The 26,535-nt window shown below is 45.0% G+C and overlaps 1 protein-coding gene across 3 annotated transcripts in view; it reads left to right on the top strand.

Moving 5' to 3' along the window:
* Window positions 1–26,535, top strand: part of CLIC5 (chloride intracellular channel 5) — a 110,939-nt gene that overhangs the window by 69,314 nt on the left and 15,090 nt on the right. For all 3 annotated transcript variants that reach the window (XM_045011758.1, XM_045011760.1, XM_045011759.1), the window contains exons 2-4: window positions 6,994–7,103; window positions 7,424–7,549; window positions 8,994–9,100. In XM_045011758.1, coding sequence (XP_044867693.1) covers window positions 6,994–7,103; window positions 7,424–7,549; window positions 8,994–9,100 — 343 coding nt within the window. The remainder of the gene's footprint in view (window positions 1–6,993; window positions 7,104–7,423; window positions 7,550–8,993; window positions 9,101–26,535) is intronic.

The following is a 26,535-nucleotide window of genomic DNA, read 5'->3' as shown; positions in this document are numbered from 1 at the left end:
GTGGAGCCAAATATGAACACCACTGTTGGCTGGCTTTTGTGGAGCTGGCTGAAGAACCTCAGCTCTTCCTTTTTTTTTTCAGATTTAAAAATTTTATTAAAGTAAATGTTTGAAATCTAGCAAATATTCCATTCCTATTTGGCACATGCACCAATAGTGCAATTTCCAAGTATATGTATTTTTTTTTTAAGATTGTTGCTTAGAATTTCCTCTGACAAGAGCTGAAGTCTTGAAGAAGTCCAACAAAGTTTAAACATTAAATAGAGTATGTATTGCTGTTATAGGCTCCTGTTCAGGAAAGTAATGAATACATGCTTAACTCCCATTGAAGTTAACAGGACTTAAGTACATGCGTGAAGACTAGCATATAGTTACCCTGTATTTCAGCTCATAGTTAAATGCTTTCAAGAACTGGGGTTACAGTCAACAAGAAAGTTCTATCTTACACAATGCCTATGATACCTGATTAAGTTCTTAACTGAGACCTACCAGGACCACACTATGAATATACCCTTCTTAGCTGGTCTCTCCATTGATGGCACTCCAAACAGCTTACTGGCTTTAATATTTGGACAAGAACATCTTAAGGAAAAGAAACTAGAAACTCTTCACTACAGCAAGGCATTGGCACGCTTGATCTCATCTTGTAAATATATAATATGGCACAATAAATAGGATATTTCCTGGCTTGCTCTACATTTCAGATAGGGGATTCACTTCCCCCTTGGGTTCTGAGAGTATTTAGAGCAGTGGTCCCCAGCACGGTGCCCACGGGTGCCATAGCGCCTGCCAGGGCATCTATGTGCTCCCGCATACTGTCCGGCGGACGAGCATTCGCTGAAATGCCACCGAGAAGCAGCGTCATCCAGAGGTGTTGTCGCTGAAATGTTGCTGATTTTTGGCGGCACTTTGGCGGTGACACCTCTGAATGACGCTGCTTCTTGGTGGCATTTCGGCGGATGCTCGTCTGCCGGCCACGATCCTCGGTGGCTCGTTGTCCGGCGCCCGCCAGACGAAAAAGGTTGGGGACCACTGATTTAGAGTAAGTGTCAAAAGGCAGATTCCTTCCCAATTATAAAACAAAGAGGGCGTATCACTGTGTAGCATGAAATTAGATTTGATAGTGAGAACGATAAAATTTAATCTCTCGTTAATCCTCACCAGGAAATATGTAGATCAATTAGTGTTCCTGCTTCTGCTAACTCGTTAAAATCCCTTTGAAAAAGAAAAGTATATGAGCATCATCAAAAACATCTGCATACAAGCCGCAGTGTCCAAAGGGATCTGAAAAAAACTTCATCCCATTATGCAGAATGGTCCCAGTGCAGTGAAAAATTAAAACACCAGGAGACAAGATGGCTCTGAATACATTCTGATCCTCCAGAAATCCAGCACTTTCCAATTTTCTGCTACAATACTTAAACTGGATGCTTAGTCATTTTTATTGTTGTAATTAATGACAGTATTGTTTTGCGTTTCAAGTTGTTGCATTCTGGGAATAATTGGAAGTGAAGCTACATGTTTTTTATAAGGTTAATTAAAATAATGTTCACTTCCCTCTGTGAGATGGCATATCAGAGTGGGCACACCAACTGGACTATTTCAGGAATGAGTGAGAGAGCCTATTACATTTACTATATTATAATAGCTTGCACTTAGAGAGAGTCTATTGATCACAGTTATTAACTACATTGGACAGCGGTTGGGGCCTCTAGGTTCTGATTGATACTATTAATAAATACTTGAAACAGGCTCAAAGTTACTGAGGCCTGTTTTTAAATGCTCTCCTCTACCCCTCATTGTAGAATTATATGTAATAAGACAGAACATCCCATTCATTCTTCCTCCTACTTACTTAGAGGCAAGCAGCTGGTGAGATGGTGGAGTTGTCCTAATATGTTTACACTGAGTTCCAGGGGAGGATCCTCTTGTAATTGGACTTTTAGTATTTAAGAATCTGGAGGCTAATCAGAAAAATAACAGACATGTTTTACTAGCAGTTAAATTCCTTTGAGCAAACTGGGATGTTTCAAAGATGGAGTGAGACAGTACTAGAGAAATCCCACTCCCCACAAACTCTATAGCATTATCAAGCTATAAGCAGTAAGAGTCTGATCCTGCAAACCTTAGAGTACTCCGTACTCACATGAGTAAGGATCACTCATATGCGTCACGGTATGCATGGTCAGGCCCTTATTCACTAGAACACATAGGAATTGGCTGATCAGTGTTTCTGAGGGCAAGAAGTGATTACTGAGCAGTCATGAGAGCTTTGTTACCCCTCCGTGGATATATTCATTACACTCCAGATACTTTAAGAAATATAAGTTTTCAGAAAATTTTAGCTTCGCTCCTGAACCACCTACCTACAATCCCTAAATCCAACCCCAGTCACCATCAGGCAAAAAGTGTCCGCATTAAATCTGGTGAGGAAATATATATCGTCAAGTTTCTGTCTTATGGATGAATGTCCGATCCAGTTCACTGTGCAACAGAGATCACATTCTGTATGCAATTGGGCTTCAATGGCAAATTCATTTGAATAGCAGCAAGAACAAATCCAATTTCTTCAATTTGCCAGTTATTAGCTTCTCTCTTTCTTGTCCACTGCATTGGCTTTTTATTTGGACTAAGATGTTATTTATTCTCTACGCTGTGCTAGACAAGTGTATAATGCGCTTTTATTTAATTGCTATGTAGGTGCTATCCTGCAAACATGTTTTCCTTAGGAAGTTCAATCTGAGTAAGCCTGGGAAGCTCCCTTTTCTTCCCCTTGTCTTCCTGGCATATTAATAGACTTCACAAATGATCCAAAAGTGTTCTGCTTGCCCTTTGAAGTTATTACCTATATAAGGTTTTTTCTCTTGTTCTGACTGTTGCATATTAAAATACTGGCTGCTATTATTAGTAATGAGGAAGGACTCACTGAACTAACAGACCCGTGCCTATATTTTCTGCAAAGAGAGAGTACGGTCTAATGGATACATTGCATTACTGGGGAGAGTGGGTTCCAGTGTTCCCTCCAATTTTTTACGTCCATGTGCGGAATGAATTTTTGTTGTGTGACACATCACCTTCATATTAGTGCACATAACAAAATTCATGTGGCGGGGGTGGGGCCGAGGGGTTTGGAGTGTGGGACTGGGCTCAGGGCTGGGGCAGAAGGTTGGGGTGTGGGGGGGATGAGGGCTCTGGCTGGGGGTGTGGGCTCTGGGGTGGGGCATGGGATGAGGGATTTGCGGTGTGTGAGGGGGCCCAGGGCTGTGGAAGATAGTTGGGGTGTGGGGGGGAGGTGCGGGCTCTGGGGTAGGGCTGGGGAAGAGGAATTTGGGGTGCAGGCTGCCCCAGGGCTGCAGTGGGGAGAGAGGACTCCCCCCAGCCTTCTCTCGCCGCAGCAGCTCAGGCCAGGGAAAAGGTGTCTCCCCGGCTGTGGCAGCTCCAGCAGGGCTGGGTCAGGCTGAGGGAGAGGCTCCTCTTCCCCGGCTGTGGGAAGTCTGGGGCAGGTCTGTGCTGGGGCCAGCAGGGCGGGGCGCCTCACCCCACCAAAGCAAGTCTGTACTGAAGCTGGCGGGGCGGGGGGGCGCTTCTCCCCATCGCAGCCCTGAGCTGCTGCATGGGGCTTAATAGGCAGCGGTGCAGCCGCACAGCTTAGAGGGAACTTAGGTGGGTTCTATTGTCCATTTTGCCACTGACTGGCTGTGTGACCTGTGGTGACATTTCACAACCACTTTGCACGAAGTGCTGGGCAACAGTGAATCAGGCACAGTGGAATTAATAAACCAGTGTAAATCAGACAGGTATAAAGCCCATTGTCTACATTGATCTCTCCTTGGACTCAGGGGCCAATATATTGTTCTCCAAATGTTTACCCATATAATAGGTTGTCTGTAGCTTCAGTGGAACTGCCATGATATTAGGGAGAGGAGAATTTGGCTTCAGGCCAGCATATCCACTTACAGCACTAGCGTCATTTCAGGAAAAGTAAGAAGTTAACAGGCACTGGTGCTGGTTTAATGGATGTAATTTCACAATAATTACTTGGGTCCAACAATGTGAAAGGGCCTTGTTTTCCATGGTAACTCAGTGTCTGATCTTACCATGCAATTTGCAGAACAGAAATAACTATGTTATGTTGCAGTGCTGTGCAAAATTGAGTTATTCCACTTCCCAGGGATTTGTGCAAATGTATTTTCTTCAGCTTTACCCCATTGTCTGCTATTTCCGTGTCAAAATCAAGTGCATGATAAATCCATGGTTTCAAGTAGAGAGGCATTCAAACCAAACCTTCAGATTTGAATGTCCTCAAACTCTGAGACTGTTTTAATCTGAACCTATATCCAAATTAAAGTTTTTCAAATGGCCCCTATCTTTCAGACTGGACCAAAACTTTGGGTGCAGTTGAAATCCTGGATTTCGATTGGAATTTAGCAGATTGAGTCAATCTAATGTCTCTGCAAACCGAGCCTCACCTTAAAATGAGCCCAGGTCACCTGAAAGGTTCATGACCTTTAGCAGCAAATCTTTCACCAAAACAGCCTGAGTATGGTAAAACCAGCCAAGTTCTATCTGGTTTATGGTTGTGTTGCAAATGTAAGGGGACTGTTGGCCCCTTACTAAAACTCAGTGAGGTTAGGTTTTTTTTGGTTGGCTAACTCCCAGTACTAAAAGGAAGGGGAAGGTTCGATGGGAAATCAGAACCCTGAGACTGACAGTTCCCAGAAACAATAGGGAGAGGCCAGTCCTCCAAGTCAGACTGATTGACAGGGCAGGCAGCCTAATGAGGGAGTTAGGACTTGGAGGCCAGGGGGGTCCCGTCCTCCCTCTGATTGAGCTGGAATCATCCTCCGTGGGGTTGAGCTAAGGAGAGAGCAGGGGCCCAAGCTGAGCTGGGGAGTGGAGCCATGCCAACCAGAAAACCAGAGAAGCAGCCCAGGAAGCAGGTCAGTGCTGGGAGCAGAGCCACAGAAGCAGCCCAGGGAGCAGACCTGTGCTGGGAGCAGAGCTATAGCAACCAGAGCCAGAGGATCCAGAAAAGCAGCCCAGGGGGCTGGAGGCAGAGCAACATCAGTGCTAAGGCGGAGTGGAGCTGGAGGTGGTGCTGGGGCCCTCTGGAACCAGGTGTGGTGAGCTGCCAGCTGGATAGAGTGAGGGAGGCCCTGGGCAGTGGGCCCAGTGTGGGGAGACACCCCAGCCAAGACACCTTGCAGGCCCGATTTAGGGGGGGAGGGGGTCGGGGATTGCAACCCTGATGGGGGGGAAGGGGGGCTGATGCTGGGAATAAGGGTCCTGCCACTTATAGCCTGAAGGCATGTGGCCACCGCCAGAGCATAGAGCAAGTGTCCAACCTGCAGCAATCCTGCAGCACAGCCAGGGCCTGAGAAGGAGGCCTGGGACGTGTTAGGAACAGACTGTGAACTTCCCTTATATTCCAGAGACGCTGGTTGTGATGTCCCCATACCACAGAGTGGGGTTATGTGTTTTCCTTTAACCTTTCCCATTTTTTCCATATCTTTTTAAAAAACTGATTGCTGTTTAATAAATTGTATTTGCTTTGAACTGTATGTAATGATCAGTGGGTCAGGGAGGTGCCCAGTGCAGAGAGTACCCTGGAGTGGGGACACCCTAGCCCCTGCCCTAAGTGACCACAACAAGGTTGGGGGTCGAGCCCCCCAGGAGTCCTCGGCCCAGCCTTGTTGGGGTTACGAGGACTCCGCCACACAGGAGAGTGGAAGGGGAGCCGTCGAGATCAGGGAGGCCTTTGGGTAAAGGAAGTGGGAGCGAGGACTTAGATCCTTTTGCTAGCTCATTTCACTGGGGTAGTGTATAAGCCAGGAAAGTTCCCCACAATAGCGGGACCATTCCCCCGCTTATAAAACCTTTTGCAGAGCTCCAGTATTTAGAAGTTATTCCTGCTCTAGGACACACTAATGCTACCTCTCAGGTTCAGTACCAAGGAGACAAAACTTCTGAGAGCAAACTGTAATGCAATATTTTTTCTAAAGAAAAAAACATGTGTTTGCTAAATAATTTCATCACCCATATCCCAGACCTACTCTGTATGCATAAATCATAGTTATTCAACCCATATAAGTAAACAAGGGAAGGTTGGTTGCTTCACCAGGATCATAAGAATCTTTTAAACACTATGATACCACAAATTAAAATTGAGTGTATCAAAACCGTTATCATCCTCAAAGCTTTGGCCACCCTGGTAATTATTATGCAAGGATGTTGACCTTGGATACAGCTTTTGCCCAGCTTAGCCAGTGTTACTTGTATCTTTACAACTTCTGAAGGAAAAAACAGGCCATTTCCTCAATGCTAAGACTAGCAGTTTTTTATTGTCTTGCAGCTGTTTGTAGGAAACTCAATAGCTACTAGGGATGGGCACAGACTGGAACTCTGGTGCAAACATCTCCCTTGAACTTTGCAAAAGTTCAGATTTTGGTCTGGCTCCAAATGTCTTAGTTTGAGCCCTATTTCTTCTATTGATGTAAACTAGAACTCCAGATCCAAATATCCCTGGATGTGGAAATGCTTGGATTCTGATCTGGAAGTCTTCTCCTGGGTCCTTTTTTGGTAGGGACGGAGGGGCAGAGCCTCCGCTGGTGTGAAAGTGTCATAGGTCCATCGAAGTCCCAGGACAATGACAATCTACATCAGCTGAAGACCTGCCCCTGAGTTTTCTAACAGCCCTGTTACACAGCAGCTTTTATGTGGAAAAGGAAATTAAGAGTCTATACAATGTTCCAGAACTAGCTTAAACAATGGCTAGGGACTCACTTTCCCTAGCCAGACCTTGTGTCATGATAGGGGCTAGGACATTCACTCAAACTACTGGCCAAAGCTAAGCCTGGAGTAAATCCATTACTCTGTTGATGATATTGTTTATTTTCAGTCTGGTAATTTTTATGTCAAAATCCAGTTTTCCTTCTCACAGGATGTGTGCAGAGTCATGGTGCAAACTCATTATTTTCCCTTTCTTTCCCCTAGGCTGGTATCGATGGAGAGAGTATTGGGAACTGTCCTTTTTCACAGCGTCTCTTCATGATCCTCTGGCTCAAAGGGGTTGTGTTTAATGTCACCACAGTTGACCTGAAAAGGTAACAAGTTATTGGTTAATTTATTTGAAAACCATCACAATGGCCCATAGTTTGCTCTTTATTTGAAACACACCCTCCCTCTCATTGGCTTCAGTGGGCTTTGCATCAGTCACATAGTGCCAAAGACACACGACAGAGCAGTTGAGATTCAGTTTCTTGATTATTTGTAGAAAAAATATTTTGTGTATTAAATAGGACTCTTTCAAAATACTTTGAATATTGAATGAAATAAGTGGGTGCAAGTGACTGGTTTCCTGAGCTGGATTTGCTGTGATAATAAATGTCTGGTGATAATGTGAATTTTCCTTTTCTCTCTGCAGAAAGCCAGCTGATCTACACAATTTGGCCCCTGGCACCCACCCGCCATTCTTGACTTTTAATGGAGAGGTCAAGACAGACATCAACAAAATCGAGGAGTTCCTGGAGGAGATGCTTGCACCTCCAAAGTAACAAATTGTGCTTTATTGTCAGAGTTTGTTAGGAATGGAGGAAGATGTTCTATCTGGAGCTTATAAAAAGCTCCCAGTCCTGCAACTGGAGTAGTCTTTACCCATAGAACAGTCCAGCTGACTTCAGTGGGTCTGCTTGCATGTGTAAAAGCTGCTTGTATGATTAATACTTGCAGGATGTTTTCTCCTCACACAGAGCACAACACTGAACAAAGCCTTGGTGAGACCCAAACTGGAATAGTGTGTCCGTTTGTGGTGTCCACATTTTAAAAAAGAATGTTGAAAATTTGGATTGGATGTAGAGAAGAGAATGATTTAAAGGCTGGAGAAAATGCCTTATAGTGAGAGACTAAGGGAGTTCAATATGTTTAGTTTAGCAAAAAAGAAGATTGAGAGGTGACTTGTTTACAATATCTAAATATCTTCATAGCAAGAAAATACCAGGTACTAAAAGGATTTATAATCTAGGGGTGAAAGGCAGACAAGAAATTAAAGGCAGACAAATTCAAGTTAGAAATAAGGCACAAATATTTAACAGCGAGGGTGTTTAATCATTGGAACACGCTACCAAGAGTAGTGGTAAATTCCCCATCTCTTAATGTCTTCATATCAAGACTGAATGCCTTTCTGGGAGATCTGCTTTAGCCAAACCCAAATTATTGGTCTCAAAACAGGTGTAACTGGGTGAAATTCTTTGGCCTGTGCTATACAGGAGGTCATATTAATGATCTAATGATCCCTTCTGGCCTCAAGTTCTACGAATTTGAAAAATGTCTAGGTGCATTATATGGTGTTTTCACCTTCTATTGAATCATCAGCTGTTGGCCAGTGATGGAGGCAGGTGACAAGATATGCTAGAACATTTTAGAGCCCTATCCAAGACCCACTGAAATCAATGAGTGTCCTTATGTTGACTTCAGTGGGCTTCGGATCAAGCCCTTAATCTGCTCTGGTCTTTCAAATCAATATGTTCCTTTGCCCCAGATGTCTCTTTTAAAAAAAAACCCCACACAGAATCAAAACTCCACACTCGTCCACCTTCGTTATACTAACACTCCTTGCTGTTACATTCTAGGCTATATTTTCAGCACCGGGAATTAAGCACAGGTCTGCCATTGATAATAGAGGCAAACTCCCCCACAGCCTGCTAGAAATCTACGCCTCTTTCTGATTTAAGGCCACTGTACCTTAGCTGCTGGTCACATTAAGCGCTTGTCATAAAACCATCACCGTGTAACTTTCCAAATGCCAGGCTCCCCAGGGCAGCAGTATTATTAAGAGGGTTTTGTCAAACTGTCATGCTGAGATAAATGACAGCGTTAATTACAGTTCTGGGAACAGGGATATTTTCCCTCCTCTTTCTCTAAACAGCATTTGTGATTATCAATATATTGCTGTAACAATAGAACATTATTTTCCAGACGGCTCCTCTCCTTTTCAGGTACCCCAAGTTGGCTGCTGTTCATCGTGAATCAAACACTGCAGGGATAGATATCTTCTCCAAATTCTCTGCGTACATAAAAAACACCAAGCAGCAGGACAACGCCGGTGAGTAGGGTGCACTACCAACTCTTTCATTTAAAAAATGAAGCACATTGTCATTCATATATTTCATGTCATTGGCATATTCTAAGATATGCCCAAGTGGAGTAAGGTATTATTGCCAGTTTGGGCCAGTGAATTTAAAGGAGTTACTCCAAATTTGCACCAGTCGAATGAAGATCAGGAGCTGCTCCCAAGTGTCTCAGGATTGTGTTTAGTTGGCACAGCTGGTTTGCTGTCGTAGCCTGCACAATAGTGACATCTTATTTAAAAATTATTTAGGAGAAGGGAGTGATCTGATTTGGCTTCTTAGCCTGTGTTATTGCAGACAAGATGCTCCAATCCTCCCCTTTAAAGCACTCATACAGAAGTGTCAAAAATAAATAAATGCTTCTTAGTACCTCTATGACATGCACAGTTGGAGCTAAAGCTGTCCCCTCAGCTCAGTGCAGCTACACTTCTCCTCTCCCACCAGAGGGCCAGATCCTCAGCTGGTGTCAATTGGTCTATACCACTTGTCCCCAAACGTCTCAGGATCACGACCCCCCCTTACCCCTATTCGCACCTCCTACCCTGAGCCAGGGCCAGGACTGGGGTCATGGCTTGGAGGGGGAGGGCGGGATGTGGACAGGGGTAAGGGCGCCAAGGCTGGGGCCACAGCTGCAGGTGGGGGCAGGGCTGGGAGTGGAGACCTAGTCAGGGGCCGAGGCCCGCAGCCGGGGGCCGAGGCCAGCAGCTGGGGCCCCAGGCGCACGGCCAGGAGTGGAGCCCCAAGCGTGGGGCCAGCAGCTGGGGCCGGGGCGGGGGCCAGGAGCAGAGCTGGGTGGCACTCCCTCCCTGCCTCTCATGCGGGCTGGCCCAGGCCTCAGCCACGCCCCTGAACGTTCCTCCGTGCCCCCTGATGGGGGCGCACCCCACACTTTGGGAACCTCTGATCTATACCAATTTACACCTGCTGAGGATCTGTCAGAGTGTTTTCAATCACTCTTCAGGTTACACCTTACCTGAGAACGTAAAGTCTGCTGGGCAAGTTCTGTGTTTTCTATTTGTGTTAAGCACCACATACATGTATTGCTGTTCAGATGAGAAGGTTAATCTTGTGGTTAGATTCGAGAGAGAGGTTCGGGTCCCAGCTCTGCCACAGACTCCCTGTGTGACCTTGTAGTGAGAGTACATTGTGATGGCACCTCCCCCACAAGCCTAACGAGTGTCCCTGCTTATAGGCAGTGCCAATTAAGTGCACCTGCAAACCATGCTCTACCTGGAGAAGGGGAACTTAGAAAGGTGAACCTGGCCACAGAGTGAGGAGGTGGGGAAGGAAGTTTGCCCAAGAAGAGAGGCTGCTAGACAGCTCAGAAGCCATGGAAGCCTAGCCCAGCCCAAAACAGTGGCTAGCCTCCCCTCCCCCACCCTTATTTAGGGCAGACAACCCCTGCAGCCCGGAGAAGAGCTCTGGATGTCTGCTCTCTGTCCGTGATCTGTAACTGGACTGAGGAGCAGAGCTAGGGACTGGAGACCGTGAGCTTGCCCAGGAGTGAGGGCTCCAGAGGGCACCCAGAGGTAAAAGACATAAAGAGACAACAGCCGAGCCCAGGCTGAGAGCCGGCCGATGACATACGTCTACACTGCAGAATTATGAATGCTGATTTGAATGAGCCTCTGCCTTAACAGCAGCTTAATGGCAGGTCAAGAATGTGAATTTAAAGGTAGGCACATCGTATAGATTCCTTTAATGGTAGAAGGCTACTGACAGGAAGCAGAGTAAATGATGACAGCACCACGGTATCAAGTTATCGACACTTTCTGATGGTTCTGTTTCCTATCAGTTGATATGTCTTCTTAAAAAACACCCAAAACAAGCCAAAAATGGAGGGGGAAAAGTTATAGGGACTGATCCTAATTTCATTTGTGCTATATTTAAACCAGTGTAACTGCACTGAAGCCAGTGGATGTAGTCTTATTTACAACAGTATAAGTGAAATCAGCATTAGGCCCCAGTCCTTAGGCCACCATGAGTTGAAACCATCCCTGCAATCGCACAGAGCAGCCCAGGGGCTTCTCTAAATTACAGTGGCTGCAGCATCCTACAAGGACAGAGTGCTGTGTTTCCAGCTCCCATTTAACACCTCTAACATGCCTGGCACATGGAGGTGGGGATGGGTGGTATAGAGCTGGCTATTAACATCTCTGTGCAATATGAGCGCTCCCCTGGGACAGCAAATCCAGGACATCCCCCTTTTAGGGCCACTTTGCGATCCCTGAACAGCACAAAAGCAGCTGGATTAGAGGCTGAGGATTGAGGCCCAGATTTCAGTGGGCATTAGGTGACTAAATACCTTTGAGTAGCCAGGCCAGAGCCCTTAAGGTCACAGCACATCCCTGGTGAGTCGTGTTTTATTTCTTATCACTTCAGTCCTGTCTTAGGAAAAAGTGAAATCAGGGAGGTATGCCCTCCTCTGCCTACCCCTGACAGTCAGCTTAGTTGTGAAACCTCTCTTTGTCACACACATACCTCTGCCCCACCCACCCCCTGTAAGCGCAAGGTCCACCAGCAAAACCCCAGGTCTATAGGTGGCAGGTATAATAGGCCAGGAGACGCTGAGCCTCCCCAATGCAGCCACTGCAACCTGCCGCTGGATGCCTGAGCAGTGGTGGCCCCGCCTGTTCTCCGTCTCTTCCCGTCCCTGCTCTGCCCCTTCCCTGATGCCCCCAGTGTCCACCGCTGCCTGGCTGAGTCCCTCCTCTCCACCACTCCACCCCCCCTTCCCCTACAAGGCCCCCACTGCCCTACATCCCTCCTCTCCTCCATCCCCCTCCCCCACAAGGTGCCCCCCTGCCCACTCCATCCCTCGTCTCCTCCCCCGTCCTCTCTTGCAAGGTCTCCCCCCTGCCATATCCCTCCTCTCCCCCCTCCTCTCCTGCAAGGTGCCCCCACCCACCGTATCCGTCCTCTCCCCCCTCCTCCCCTGCAAGGTCCCCCTGCTTACCATATCCCTCCTCTTCTCCCCACTCCTCCCCTCCCCCCACCCACTGTATCTCTGCAGGTAGTGGGGGCCTCACGGGGAAGGAGGGTGGAGGAGAGGAGGGACGCAGGGAGTGGCAGGCAGCGGAGGCCTCGTGGGGGAGGCAGGAAGGAGAAGAGGGACGTGAGGAGCAGCAAGTGACGGGGGCCTCACAGGGAATGAGGGTGGAGGAGAGGAGGGATGCAGGGAGCAGCAGGTGGCAGGGGCTTGGCAGGGGCGGGGATGGAGGAGAGGAGGGATGCAGGGAGCAGCAGGTGGCGGGGGCTTGGCAGGGAGGGGGTTGGAGGAGAGGCGGGACGCAGGGAGCGGCAGGTGGGGGGGTCTCGCGGGAGATGGGGGTGGAGCGGTGGAGGGATGCAGGGAGCGGCAGGCGGTGGGGGCCTCGCGGGGGAGGGGGTTGGAGGAAAGGAGGGATGCGGGGAGCGGCAGGGGCCTCGCGGGAGATGGGGGTGGAGCGGTGGAGGGATGCAGGGAGCGGCAGGTGCGGGGGGGCCTCACGGGGGAGGGGGTTGGAAGAGAGGAGGGATGCGGGGAGCGGCAGGTGGGGGGGCTTGGCAGGGGCGGGGATGGAGGAGAGGAGGGATGCAGGGAGCAGCAGGTGGGGGGGGTCTCGCGGGAGATGGGGGTGGAGCGGTGGAGGGATGCAGGGAGCGGCAGGCGGCGGGGGCCTCGCGGGGGAGGGGGTTGGAGGAAAGGAGGGATGCGGGGAGCGGCAGGCTGCGGGGGCCTCGTCGGGGAGGCAGGGAGGAGAGGAGGGATGTGGTGAGTGGGGGGAGCAGAGTGGGATGGAGGCCTGGGGCAGAGCTGGGGTGGAGTGTGGGCAGGGCCATGTGTGGGAGAGGCGGGCAGGGAGCTAGGTTCCCCCAGGGGAAGCTTCATCTGCTGCCCATGTCCTGGTCTCCTTTATCTCTTGGAGCTAGCCCTCTTAGCCTGTACCTGCACTGGACTCCAGCTACTGGGAGCACCAACAGTCAGCATGGTAGCAGACCCACCTACCTTGCCTATTATCTACCTCCTGCCTGATCCAGTCCCAAAGATCATAGAGCCAAACGTCAGGAGATCCATGGGCTGCAGGCACTCCCATGCTGAGAGATATTTGAACTTGTTTTAGGCTCCAGCCACTATTTTAATCCTTAAACCTAATACCGGTAACACATTCCTCAGTAACCATTTACTGCTGCACAGATTAATTAGTTGACTTTTGCAAAGTGCTTTCGTAGTGGAAAGTGCTTCATAAGTACTAAGAATTATTACTACAGACAGGAGAATTGTCCCATCTCCTACCTCCACATTAGTGGGTGAAATTGCTAGAGAAACAGTTTGTCTGTTATGCATTTATAATGCACGGCCGTTGTCTCAAGTTAATCATGTGTACTTTCCAGGATTGGGTAGATTAGCCAAGATATCAGTATTATAGAACCCATCAGACATTCACAAACTTCGGAAAATGTCCAGCGCTAGTGAAGGTATAGTCATAACTCCGTCTGTCCCCTATCTACAGAAGACCTTCAATATGGGCCTGATCTATGCCCATTGAGGCTTTCCACTGGCTTCAGTGGTCTTCGGGGGAGGGGGGAAAGGGATAGTTCAGTGGTTGGAGCATTGGCCCCCTAAACTCAGGGTTGTGAGCTCAATCCTTGAGGGGGCCATTTAGGGATTTGGGGCAAAAATCTGTCTGGGGATTGGTCCTGCTTTGAGCAGGGGGTTGGACTAGATCTCCTGAGGTCCCTTCCAACCCTGATAGTCTATGATTCTATGGATCAGGCACTTATCTACACTGATGACTAGGAGATCCAGTGCAGATGATCACAATTTGTGAGTAGATGAACACACAGTAAAAATATACACAAACAACTCCAGGGTATTACATCACACAATAGGACTTGTTTGTTTAGTTTGGCCAAAGATCAGTCCAAATCAAATACTAAGAACCCCAACTCACCAAACTTTGGGGGGTAGGGGGGATTAATACTTCCCTAACTGGAGTGTGTGAGGATAAATTCACTAATGTATGTGAACTCAGGAACTGAAGTTTTGCAGCAGCAGCCTCTCTCTAATTGGGACAAGTGTGGTTTAATTTTAATTATTTATGATCACTCTCCTTAGCAGGCTGGTAAATGTTCTGTAGTATGTTTAGCAAAGGTAACAAGATATTAGTAAAGTGAGCTCACACTACAGCCTGTGACTATTATATCTTTCTTGAGAAGTGGGGTGAAGTGGTTGGGTTTTTCTAATGGGATTTATGGGGTATAAGATTCTTGAAGTGAGGATTAATGAATCCTACTGTGTTCCCAAGATAAATCAAAGCAGAGGGGTCTGCATATTGGGCCTCGCAACAGCTTCAGCAGTCATTTACAGGGGAACTAGCTCCTGGTAATGTGTGATATTTCCAAAAGTAAGATGAGAAGAAGTTGGTGGTGAAAGAGTCTGCTGGCTTGAAGTAGCTGAGGCAGCTGATTTTTTTTCCCCTTGAAGTTTAACTGGTACAGAGAAGTTACTATGGAAACCAAGAGATGCAGTTGCTTGCCCTAATGTCTCTGGCAGTAAATGAACACAGTCATTGCTTACATTTGTCCGTTTGGTTTAAGGTTTATGGTGCACTCTGCTGGCAAATGGGTGAATATATAAAGCAGCAAGCTTTACTATTGATTAGAGGAGGTGGGCAAATTTTATCTAGAACTGTTTTCAATCAAAAAATCCAATTTTGTCAAAAATTGGAGCATGTTGTAGGGACATGGGAATGACATTTTCAGTGGAAAAAAGTCGAAATGTTTCATGTTGACAGTGTCAAAACGTTTTGTTTCTATGGTGTCATTTCAATTTCATTTTGGCTTTTATATTGCATTAAAATATTAATTTTAATATTACATATTATATTTATTATGTATGAAATATATATGTGTATATAATATTTAATATTTTAATATAATATAAAAGTTAAAATGAAATGTATCAAAATGATACTATTAAAACAAGTGTTGTAGTTTTGTTCATCTCAGACAAGCATCGGAACCTTAATTCATAACTCTGCCGGGCACTAAAAACTATGGACTTAACAGGACACTGGTTTGATGGCCCATTACAACAATTTGTAACACTCCCTGCTGCCTACTAAGGGCTTGCCTACACTTAAAACACTATAGCACAGCTGCACCGCTGTAGCACTTCTGTGTAGATACTACCTACACCAACAGGCGGGGTTCTTCTCTCAGCATAGGTAATCCACCTCCCTGAAAGCTAGGTCTACATCGGGAGTTAGGCTGGCATAGCTATGGCCTGGTACACTACATGGTTAGGTCGATGTAAACTGCCTTGTGTTGACCTAGCTGTGGAAATGTTTTCACTTAAATTTGGCTTCTGCTGTCATAACTGCCTCTCTATGCGGTTTTAGTAACACCACCTCCCTGAGCTGCACAGAGTCACAGTTGATGTAATTAGGTCGACACAGTGTAAGGGTACGTCCAGACTACCTGCCGTATTGGCGGGTAGCGATCAATTTATCGGGGATCGATATATCGCGTCTTGAGACGCGATATATCGATCCCCGAACGCACTCCCCGTCGACTCTGGAACTCCACCAGAGCGAGCGGCGGTAGCGGAGTCGACGGGGGAGCCGCGGCAATTGATCCCGCGCCATGAGGATGGGAGGTAAGTCAGAATAAGATACGTCGACTTCAGCTACGGTATTTCCATAGCTGAAGTTGCGTATCTTACATCGACACCCCCCCTAGCGTAAACCAGGCCTAAGTGTAGACACTGCTTTGCTTATGTGGACTGTTACTGGATTTCAGGAGACGTCCCACAATGCCCCACACTGACAATACAATCGATACAAGCGCTCCTGGTGAGGACATGCACCACTGACACAAGGAGCTAAATATGCATGCACACAAGCAATTTTATAACTGCTGTGGCTGTGTGCTAACATAAATTAGATCGACATAATTTTGTAGTGTAGACATGGCCTATATCTCTCAGGGGTGTGGAATTTTCACCCTCCCTGAGAGACAAAGCTATACCAATGTAGGTTCCCAGTGTAGACCAGCCCTAACCCTCCATTGTTGTACAACTGCAGAAGTGTTAATTGTCCATTTCATTTTAAGTGGTCTCCTACAACATGTGTGATCCTCTTATACCTCACAGTTTGTCCCACTTTGTATTTAGCTTGGGCACTGGTTACCTTCTCCAGGCCTGAAGAGCTCTGTGGAGCTCGAAAGCTTGTCCTCTCCAGCAACAGAAGCTTGTCCAATAAAAGATATGGCCTAATCCATCTGGTCTAGCTCACTGTTGAAACAAAACGTTTCAATGGTACCAAATTGACGTTTTTCAGAATTTTCAATTTGTGGGAAATTTTTGCCTTTTCATTCCTATTTGGAACTATTTTTTTTAAATGTTGGAATTTTCTGTGGAGTGGAGGTTTTAGTTCCCAATCAGCTCTAGTATCAATTCACTTTGAGTCCGAGGATCATTTGAAATAATTATAAACAAAGTGCTTTAATGTTAACAGAGAAAACATAATTTTTACTGGATCCATGCAGTGGTTCATTGAGCACATCCATTGACTTTTGTGCCTGGCACAGAAGCAGGTGATAACCTTCGGGTGTAGCTCTGTGTGGCAAGATGTTATAGATCATGATTCATTTGCTTACCAGATGTATTTGGCAGCAAGGCTGCCCTGATTTAATAGTTCTCTGAATTTCCGATCCCTTTTTTCCCCTTCTTTGTTTTGCTAACTTTGCTGTCTTTTAATATAAAAATGTTGAAAGGGTTGGAACAGGCTGGCTAGGGCGGTAAGCCCAGAAGCAAACATACTTGTGCCATATCAAAGTTCCACCACTTTTAAGCATCTTGAAAGGAAAGGAATTGATTCCAGATTCTCAGGATGTGGCAAGCTGTGTTTAAAGAAAGTGTGCGTATTTATTATTTCAAGCCCGTTCAGTTATAAGGGACTTGATTCCTTCCACCCCCCACATCACCCAATAATTTCCTAACAGGCTTCCCTAAAGGAGTGGTCCTCACAGCACAGGAATAGTTCCACTTCCTGCTTGGATAGTGTGACTAGATTGTTCTGTCCTCTGACCTTTTTCACGAGACGCCACTGCTGTGGTTAAAATCATGAACATTTAATCCCCTGCACAGCTGATGCCAGAGACAGAAATCCTAGGAAGAGCGCAATGAGTGTGATCTTCACATTAGTTTCACAGAGGGACAAGGTGGGTGAGGTAATAGCTTCTTTGGACCAACTTCTGTTGTTGAGAGAGACAAGCTTTCAAACTTACACAGAGCTCTTCTTCTCTTTAGCCTTAGTTACTTGAGGTTTCCTGCCTCCCTTGAGAGCAGATTCTTTTAATTGCCACATATGTACCACAAGCCCTGGTCTAAGCATAGGACTGAAAGCCAGGATCTCATGAGTTCTAACATTGGCTCTTTCTGTGACGTAGAGCAAATCACTTAAGCTTTATAAAACAAGGATAGCAGTAGCTATTTACCTACTCATTGGAGTATCAGGAGGATTAATTATCTGAAACACTGTGCATATGTTCAGCATTATGATTATTATTTTTGCTTGTCTATATTGCTTATGAAAGGGACGATGTGTAATAACCACCCAATTGCAGTTAGTTCTTCCTAAAATCGTGTGCTCTTTGGCTCATAGAATGAGCCCTTTGATTTCATTCATGAGTTTAAAAAGTTGTTCTTGAATTGAGTTCTTAGGGGGCACTAGATCCTGTGTGGGTGGGCGCATTCATTAGCGGAACGAGAGGATGTTTTACTGTACTGCTCTTCACTAGGATCTGAGCTGGGAGACCACCAACGTGATTTAATTCGGTGGAATTTCCAGCCGTCTGACCAGAGGATTCCACTGGTCTGGTTTGGATTTAGATCAAGGGCCCAAAAATAAAAGAGCATTAAATCATTAATTTACATGTGATTAAATGCCATTCACCTCCTTCGGCAGCTACATCACACTTTGCGGTTAAGCATGTGAGGTGAGAAACATCTCTCTCTCTTTATGTGCTATATATATGTCTATAATATATATGCGCACACATGCACAGGGCCTGACTCTCCTCTGACCTACATTGGTTTTATGCTAGTTTAATTCCACTGCCTTCTATGGAGTTACTCCAGGTGAGAGCAGTGTCAGCCCCACAGTGAATATACATGCACAGTATGAACACTGTGTCTGTGTGTTCTGATCCTTTCTAGAGGCCATCACGTACCTCCGTAAATAAACAGAAAAACATCAGTTCACTTCAAAAGGAATTTATGCCACACAGAAGGGTTACAGAAGTGATGAGACTGTGAGGCAGATTCTCTCTTGAATCCAAGCGATGCCAGGTGCCAGAGAGGATGGGGGTCATTATCGAGATGATTACAGCTCCCTGATTCTGCAGACCAGTCTGCATTAACCCTGGCTCCAGCTCAACCGTGAGTTAGAGCAGCCTATGTCCTGCTCTACCTTCCAACAGCTGAGGATCAGCATAGCAAAGTGGAACTCTCTCCCCTGCAACATCCCCTCCACATGGGTGAGGGGCAGCTGGTCACAAGTCAGCTCCAACTGAGCATCCCCCCCCGCCCCCCGCCAGCTATTTACTACCAAAATCTGGCTTCTTTGCAGCTTAGGAGCAGCCCAAAGGAGCTGAATCGTCATTGTAAATCTGGCCCTAATGCTGGATGTCTTCATGAAACATATCATGAAATCATTAGAGTCTATAAAAATGCCTTTACCCAGACTAGCTATGTATAAACAGAGGAGAGTTCCAGTATGTATCGTACATACAGACCATACATAGAAGATGAAGAACTATAGGCCCCATATATTCTCTTCAGACACCTTGGGTCCCGGTTATTGTTTTATACACAAACAATACGTAGTGCTGACAGCAGTAGGATAAATCACAGAGCAATGGGATAAATATAATCCAGCAAATAGTTGCACAATTTGTCATGCACCTTTGACCCCTCTCACCTGTGCTCTGCACGCTAAGGGCTTGATCCTGCACTCACTGGAATCAATGGCAAAGCTCCTACTGACTTTAATGGTGCCAGGACCAGGGCGTAAAGGCCTGGAGGATGGGGCCAGGGGCTAGTCTTGGGCACCCCAGCCCCATGTCCAGGGCAAGTGGAGGGTCCGGGACCCCCCACAGCGATCCAGGTTTCCTGGGTAGCTCTGGCTGGGGCGGAGAAGAGGAGGAGCAGGGGTTGGGTCGCAGGGGAAAAGGAGGGGCAAGGATGGGGCCACAGAGGGGGCAGGGCTCCTCCATGTGTCCTGCTTTTGCCTTTTGAAAAGGTGATCGCCTGGCTGGCAGACACTTCTTTTCTTTAACAAAGGCATTGTTTCCTCTGTGAGCTTGAATATTCCTCCAGATCCTGCTGCTGGTTGAACCGGGATGCTTTATTGTCTTTCCCTGCTGAGCTCCCTTGCTCACACACAGGCGTGGTAGAGCATCTGGAACTGGAGTAGATCAATCTGGTGGCAGCAGTCCTGGGAGAAATTAAGCACCTAGCTGCTGAAATGGAAGGCCTAAATTGCATTATTATTTAAAATTCAGTTTTAAGCATCATTACCTCAGTGACCCCTTCCCTTCCCTGCTGGCCCTTGCTATAAGCAGTAAGACACACACGGAGGCCTTCTTTCTGGATTGTGAGATTGTTACCAGTACCATGGGCTAGATTCTGATCTCATTAATGCCACTTTCACACTGGGGTAACTCCATTGACTTTGATGCAGTCAGAATCAAGTCCTCTATATAGTTGTAATGGACATGGATTTGTGGAAAATTATGGCCCCGATTCAGGAAATTTTGCTTAAGCACATGTCTAAATTTAAGTACATGAGTAGCCCCGTTGACTCCAGTAGGATTACTTACAGCCTTAAATGTAGCCACATACTTTATTACCTTCCTGAATATGTTGTTATAGGGCAGAATGTCTAATGACATAGAATTTTGTGACCTAATCCTGCTCTCTTAGAAGTCAGTGTGAAAAACTCCTATTGACTTCAACTGGAGCAGGAATGGGCCATAATATTTTTTTCCCAAAAAACATTTTTGGCTATTATCCTGATGCAAATTGTCTTTGTAGAAGAACTGGGGGGTAATGAATAAACATAACTGGAAAACGATGTTGCCACTCCCATGATTTTATCTGGTCTTGCAATATTTGGTGTTTTCCTTAAAAATGCACTCCCAGAGGCAAGTGATTACATGAGAATCCCAGATTTTTTTTTTTTAAATGGTAAATTTTTAGTCCTCCTGGTTGCAGAGAAAAGCTTGGCATGAGAACCGCAAAGTATCAAAAACAAAGAGGCAAAGGAAAAGAACACAAAGTTTATTATTTTAAGATCTCATGGTTTTTAAGTAAGATTTTGGGGATCTGATGCATGACTTTTGAATGCTAGGGGTTGGCATTACTGAAAATATTAGAAGAAAACCAAATTTAAGGCTGAGATTTTTCAAAGCCAGCAAAGAAATTCGAACTTCCTACCGAACATAAAAATGGCCATACTGGGTCAGACCAATGGTCCATCTAGCCCAGTATTCTGTCTTCTGACAGTGGCCAATGCCAGGTGCTTCAGAGGGCTTGAACAGAACAGGCAATCATTGAGTGATCCATTCCCTGTCATCCTCTCCCAGCTTCTGGCAATCAGAGGCTAGGGACACCCAGATCATGGAGTTGCATCCCTGACCATCTTGGCTAACAGTCATTGATGGACCAATCCTCCATGAACTTATCTATTTTGTTTTTGAATCCCATTATAGTTTTGGCCTTCACAACAACCCCGACAATGAGTTCCACATGATAACTGTGCATTGTGTGAAGAAGTACATCCTTTTGTTTGTTTTAAACCTGCTGCCTATTAATTTAATGGGGTGACCCCAGGTTCTTGTGTTACGTGAAGGAACAAATAATACTTCCTTATTCACTTTCTCCATCACTAAGCTCTATCTTATCTCCTCTTATTCGTCTCTTTTCCAAGCTGAGAAGTCCCAGTCTTTTTAATCTCTCCTCATATGGAAGCTGTTACATACCCTTAATCATTTTGTTGCTCTTCCCTATACCTTTTCCAATTCTAATATATCTTTTTTTGAGATGGGGTGACGAGAACGGCACACAGTATTCAAGGTGTAGGCGTACGATGGATTTATATAGTGGCATTATGATAGTTTCTGTCTTATTATCTATTCCTTTCCTAATGGTTTCTAACATTCTGTTAGCTTTTTTGACTGCAGCTGCATACTGAGCAGATATTTTCAGAAAACTATCCACAATGACTTCAAGATCTCTTTCTTGAGTGGAAACAGCTAATTTAGAACCCATCATTATATATGTATAGTTGGGATTATGTATTCCAATGTACATTACTTTGCACTTAACAACATTCAGTTTCATCTGCCATTTTGTTGCCCAGTCACTCAGTTTTTGAGATTTCTTTGTAACTCTTCAGAGTCTGCCTTGTACTTAACAATCTTGGGTAATTTTTTATTGTCTGCAAATTTTGCCATCTTACCGTTTACTCCTTTTCCCAGATCATTTCTGAATATGTGAACAGCACTAGTCCCAGTACAAACCCCAGAGGGAATCCACTATTTACCTCTCTCCAGTCTGAAAACTGATCATTTATTTCTACCCTTTGTTTCCTATCTTTTAACCAGTTACTGATCCATGGGAGGACTTTTCCTTTTATTCCATGATTTTGCTTTATTTTACTTAAGAGCTTTAGGAGCAGGACCTTGTTAAAGGCTTTCTAAAAGTCCAAGTACACATTATCCACTGGATCACCCTTGTCCACATGTTTATTGACACCCTCAACAAATTCTAGCAGATTGGTGAGGTATAATTTCCCTTTACAAAAGCCATGTGACTCTTCCTCAAAAAATTGTGATCATCTATGTGTCTGACAATTCTATTTATAGTTTCAACCAATTTGCCTGGCACTGAAGTTAGGCTTACTGGCCTGTAATTGCTAGGATGGCTTCTGGAGCCTTTTTAAAAAATTGGTGTCACATTAGCTATCTTCCAGTCATCTGGCACTGATTTAAATGATAGGTTATATATCACAATTTCAAATTTGCATTCCTTTGGAACTCTTGGGTGAAAACCATCTGGTCCTGGTGACTTATTACTGTTTAATTTTTCAATTTGTTCTAAAACTCCTTTATTGACACCTCAGTCTGGGACAGTTGTTCAGATTTGTCACCCAAAAAGAATGGCTCAGGTTTGGGAATCTCCCTCATATCCTCCGCAGTGAAGACCGATGCAAAGAATTCATTTAGTTTCTTCACAATGGCATTATCTTCCTTGAGTGATTCTTAAGCACCTCAGTCCTCCAGTGACCCCACTGTTTATTTGGCAGGCTTCCTGCTTCTGATGTACTTAAAAACAATTGCTGTTACTTTTTGAGTCTTTAGCTAGTTGCTCTTCAAATTCTTTTTTGGCCTGCCTAATTATACTTTTACACTTGACTTGCCAGTTTATGCTCCTTACTATTTTCTTCCGTAGGATTTAAGTTGCAATTTTTAAAGGATGCCTTTTTGCCTCTAACCGCTTCTTTTACTTGGTTGTTTAGCCATGATGGCACTTTTTGGTCATCTTACTATCTTCTAAAATTTGGGGTATACTTTAATTTCAGCCTCTATTATTGTGGTTTTTTTAAAAGTTTCCATGAAGCTTGCAGGTATTTCATTTTTGTGACTGTACCTTTTAATTTCTGTTTAACTAACTTCCTCATTTTTCTGTAGTTCCCCTTTCGGGAGTTAAATGCTACTGTGGCATTTGGCTCTATGCTCCCATATTCCCAATGCCTTAGGCAGCTTTGAAATCTCAGTCTAAAGTTCTCCTAGCAGAGATAAGGCATCTAGATTGATGTATTTTACTTATATATAGTTACATAGTGCCAGTCACCTTTACAAACAGTCTAAAAAAATGATGATTGCCTTGACAGCTTGCAGCCTAAATAGCAGTACAATGTCTAGGCCTGATTCTCTTCCTTTCACCTTCTGCTGCCCCCACCCCTGCAAGCCAGGAGTAAATCTGAACACCATAGAGTTACATTAGCATAGCAATTGGTGCAAGAGGCGAATCAGGCCCTTTTATGTCTATGTGGATGTAATATTATTCTGAATATGATCATATAGTAATCAATTTCTGCCTATTGTGCCAATTTCTGCTGTCAGCTGCACCACTGTATGGGTGGAGTAACTTGGTTTAAATCAGTGGTGTGCATCTGGATTTACACTGGTGTAAATGAGAGCAGAATTTGCCCATTGTGTGCACAGTAGAAAGAGAAACTTACATACAAGGAGCAATTTTTTTTGCTTAAATACTAGAACACAAGGGGTCCCCACAGCACCGTGACTGAAAGTTAGGCTGTGCACTTACACATTTTCTCCTGTTTTCCCCAGTATGTTTCTGCACTTAGTGCTGCTTTGTTGGTTCCAGAAGCATCTCTTGTTGTTTGATAAGTAAACAACACAGCATAGTCTGAGTAAACACACAGCAACCTAAATAGGGAGGCTGGAGTGAAAATCTTGCCTTATGAATAAATTCTGTGGTTTTATTACATTCAGGGCCACATTCTTCTTTCACTACACTGGGGCAAATTAGGAGTCACTCCACTGAAATAAATGTAGTGACACCAGGATTAAACTAGTGCCAGTGAGGTCAGAATCAGGCTCTTGGGGAAGTGGTCCTGGAATGGGATGCATCTGTTTTTCCCTGCAGAGTGTAGATGTTTTGTGAAATACAAGTTAGCAGTTGTTTTACCTGGAGCAGCTACAGAACGGCGGTTTTACCTTTTGCCATCTCCTGGCCTTAAAACAAGTGCCAAACCATTGGAAGTGAACCCTTTTTAATCCATTCTTTAACTGCTTTCCAAGTCCTGTTTCCTCTGTTCAAAACAACCCTCTCTGTATATATTCCTGATGCTCTCTTCACATAGGTCCTGTAGGACCATTTGATTATGTGTGTTTTACTCCTCCATTGTAATCCAGAGTAAGGACAAGTGAGCTAGGGATAAACTTGAATCTTCAGCCCAAAACTGAAACTGAATCAAATGTAAAGCTTTATGGAGACTTGAAAAAATTCACCAATCTTTCTTTTAAACGAATTTCAAATGCATCGGTGCTACCTGGTTTTATCTAGGAATAAACCCAAAATACTGTGATAAAGCCTGTTTTTGTGATATCCAGCCTGGCTGAAAGTGGGAAATCTCACAAAAGAGTCTAATATTCCCAGATTTCCAGATTCAGATACATTGAAATAAATTTCAAGGAAGCAGCCAAACTTTTTAATTCTTCTCTGACGCAAGCCTTTTACGGCTAGCTCCTCACTGCTCCTGACAACACAGACCCCAGTAGTAGAGACCCCGAGCTGAAAGTCCAAGGAGAGGAGATTGAAAAGTCACCTATGGGGGTTCAGCACAGCTGAAAAAGGGGGCTGTCGTCTATCTTAGATACGATATTGCCCCCATTATCAGAGCATCTCACAGTCCATAATGTATTTAGTTTCACAACACACCTGGGAGGCAGGGCAGTGCTATTATCCTCATTTTACAGATGGACAACAGAGGCACAGAAAAACTATGTGACTTGCCCAAGGTCATGCAGAAAAACCTGTAGAAGAGCTGGGAATTAAACATTGGTCTCCCAAGACTCAGAGGAGCTCTTCATCCCGGACCAGCCTTCTTCTGACTAAGGGCATTATGGGCAGTCAGGGGAGGTGAAGTTTCTGCCCCGTCCTACCACACTATCCACCAGCAGGGCTGCTATGCAGTGCTTGGAAACTGACACAGTTTTGCCAAAGTGGCCCCAAGCCTTTGGAGAGTACGTTTGGCCATATCATCCTCATTGGCCTGTGACTGTGGAGCAAGCGGCAACATAGGGATGTAGGGTAACATTTTCAAAAGTGCTGAAGTGACTTAGGCCCATTGACTTCTAATGAAATGCAGCCTTGTAAGTACCTAAATCACTTGAAAAATGGGACATAGGCTCCAAAATCACATTGGTGCTTTTCAAAAATTGTACCTTAAATATAATGAATGGCTTCATTAGGCACTGGAGACAGGAGGTGGGGACTGGTACTAAGGCACATGCAGGAGAGAGAAAGAGAGTGCCTAGAAGAGAGAGCTCAGGAAAAGGGGATAGCATAGAAGAGAAAAAGAGACTTTAAACTAAGGGTATGCCTGTACTGTGATTGCAGCTCATGTAGACATATCTGAGCCAGCTTTATTCTCGCTGACTTGGGTACCTGAGCAATGACGACAGGACAGTCTGAGGTCCAGCGCCCACTAGCCACCCAAGTAATTACCCAGCATTCTGGGTGGGCTGGTGCAGCACATGCTGAAGCCCATGCTGTCATGGTTTCATTGCTCCAGTATCCACGCTAGCTACATTAAAGCTAGCTCAGGTATGTCTACACAAGTTGCAATCACATCCTGTGATTGCAGTGTAGACATATCCCAAGAAGCAAAGCAAATCAGGGCAAGATGCCTACCCCAGAATCAGCACAAGTGGCATAAATCACATGCATTGTAATTAAAGATATATAGAAACAATAGGAAGAAAGAAAAGGAACTCTTTTTTTTTAAAAAGTGGAAGGCAAAATTATCCTCTGTGTATTACAGCAAAGGGCACATTGCAGTCTTAGTGAATCCATTAGTTAAAGGGTTAATCTAGCCAGTTAAAGGTTATAATACAGAGCTTAAGCCTGTTTGGAAGAGTGAGTGGGAGAGAGGGAATTGACAATACGGCTCCCTGGTCTTTAATCAGGCTGTTTGATTAGTAGAATTATATTATTTTCTTACCTTAAATTGCTGGTTCTAAGTTGTTTTTCCTCTCCTGCCAGAAAACAGTATTGGATCTCTTCTAATATCAAACACCATGAATATGGAAGTGATCAAGGAAGGTGGTTTATTTTCTTAAAGGAAAAATAAATCTCAGGTTGTTTGTGTGAGACTGCGAATATTTATGTGCTGTTCCCGCTTTTCCCTCATTGCATATTTCATCAAGTTAATTTGCGTGTGTTGTGGGATAAATCTTAATGGGAAGGAGGGGGGTCGAAAAGAGCAATAAAAAGAAAAAGCATCAATCAGTTACCCAGGGTAGCTGCGGCAAGCACAACTCATTTTGTACACAGATCATAGTTTGTTAAACTCGCCTGGGCTTGACAATTAAGGAACCTGCAGTTCTGCCAGGGTCATTCTGGGGTGGTTTCACATGACAAATACAAAGGAATTCACATTGTTTTGTTTTGACAACTTAGAAGTGTTGTTGTCTCTGTGGTTTCAATGATATTCTCTCATAGAAAGAGCCACATATACCTCAGCCTTGATACATCATGTTGTAATAAATACTAATTTAAGTCCTGATCCTGCAGTCAGATCCGCAAAGGCTTAAGAACATGAAAATGGCCCTA

Source organism: Mauremys mutica, chromosome 3, assembly GCF_020497125.1.
Source record: "Mauremys mutica isolate MM-2020 ecotype Southern chromosome 3, ASM2049712v1, whole genome shotgun sequence".
Taxonomy (NCBI): domain Eukaryota; kingdom Metazoa; phylum Chordata; order Testudines; family Geoemydidae; genus Mauremys; species Mauremys mutica.
The sequence above is the reverse complement of the archived record's forward strand: the minus strand, read 5'-3'. Positions and strand labels throughout refer to the sequence as shown.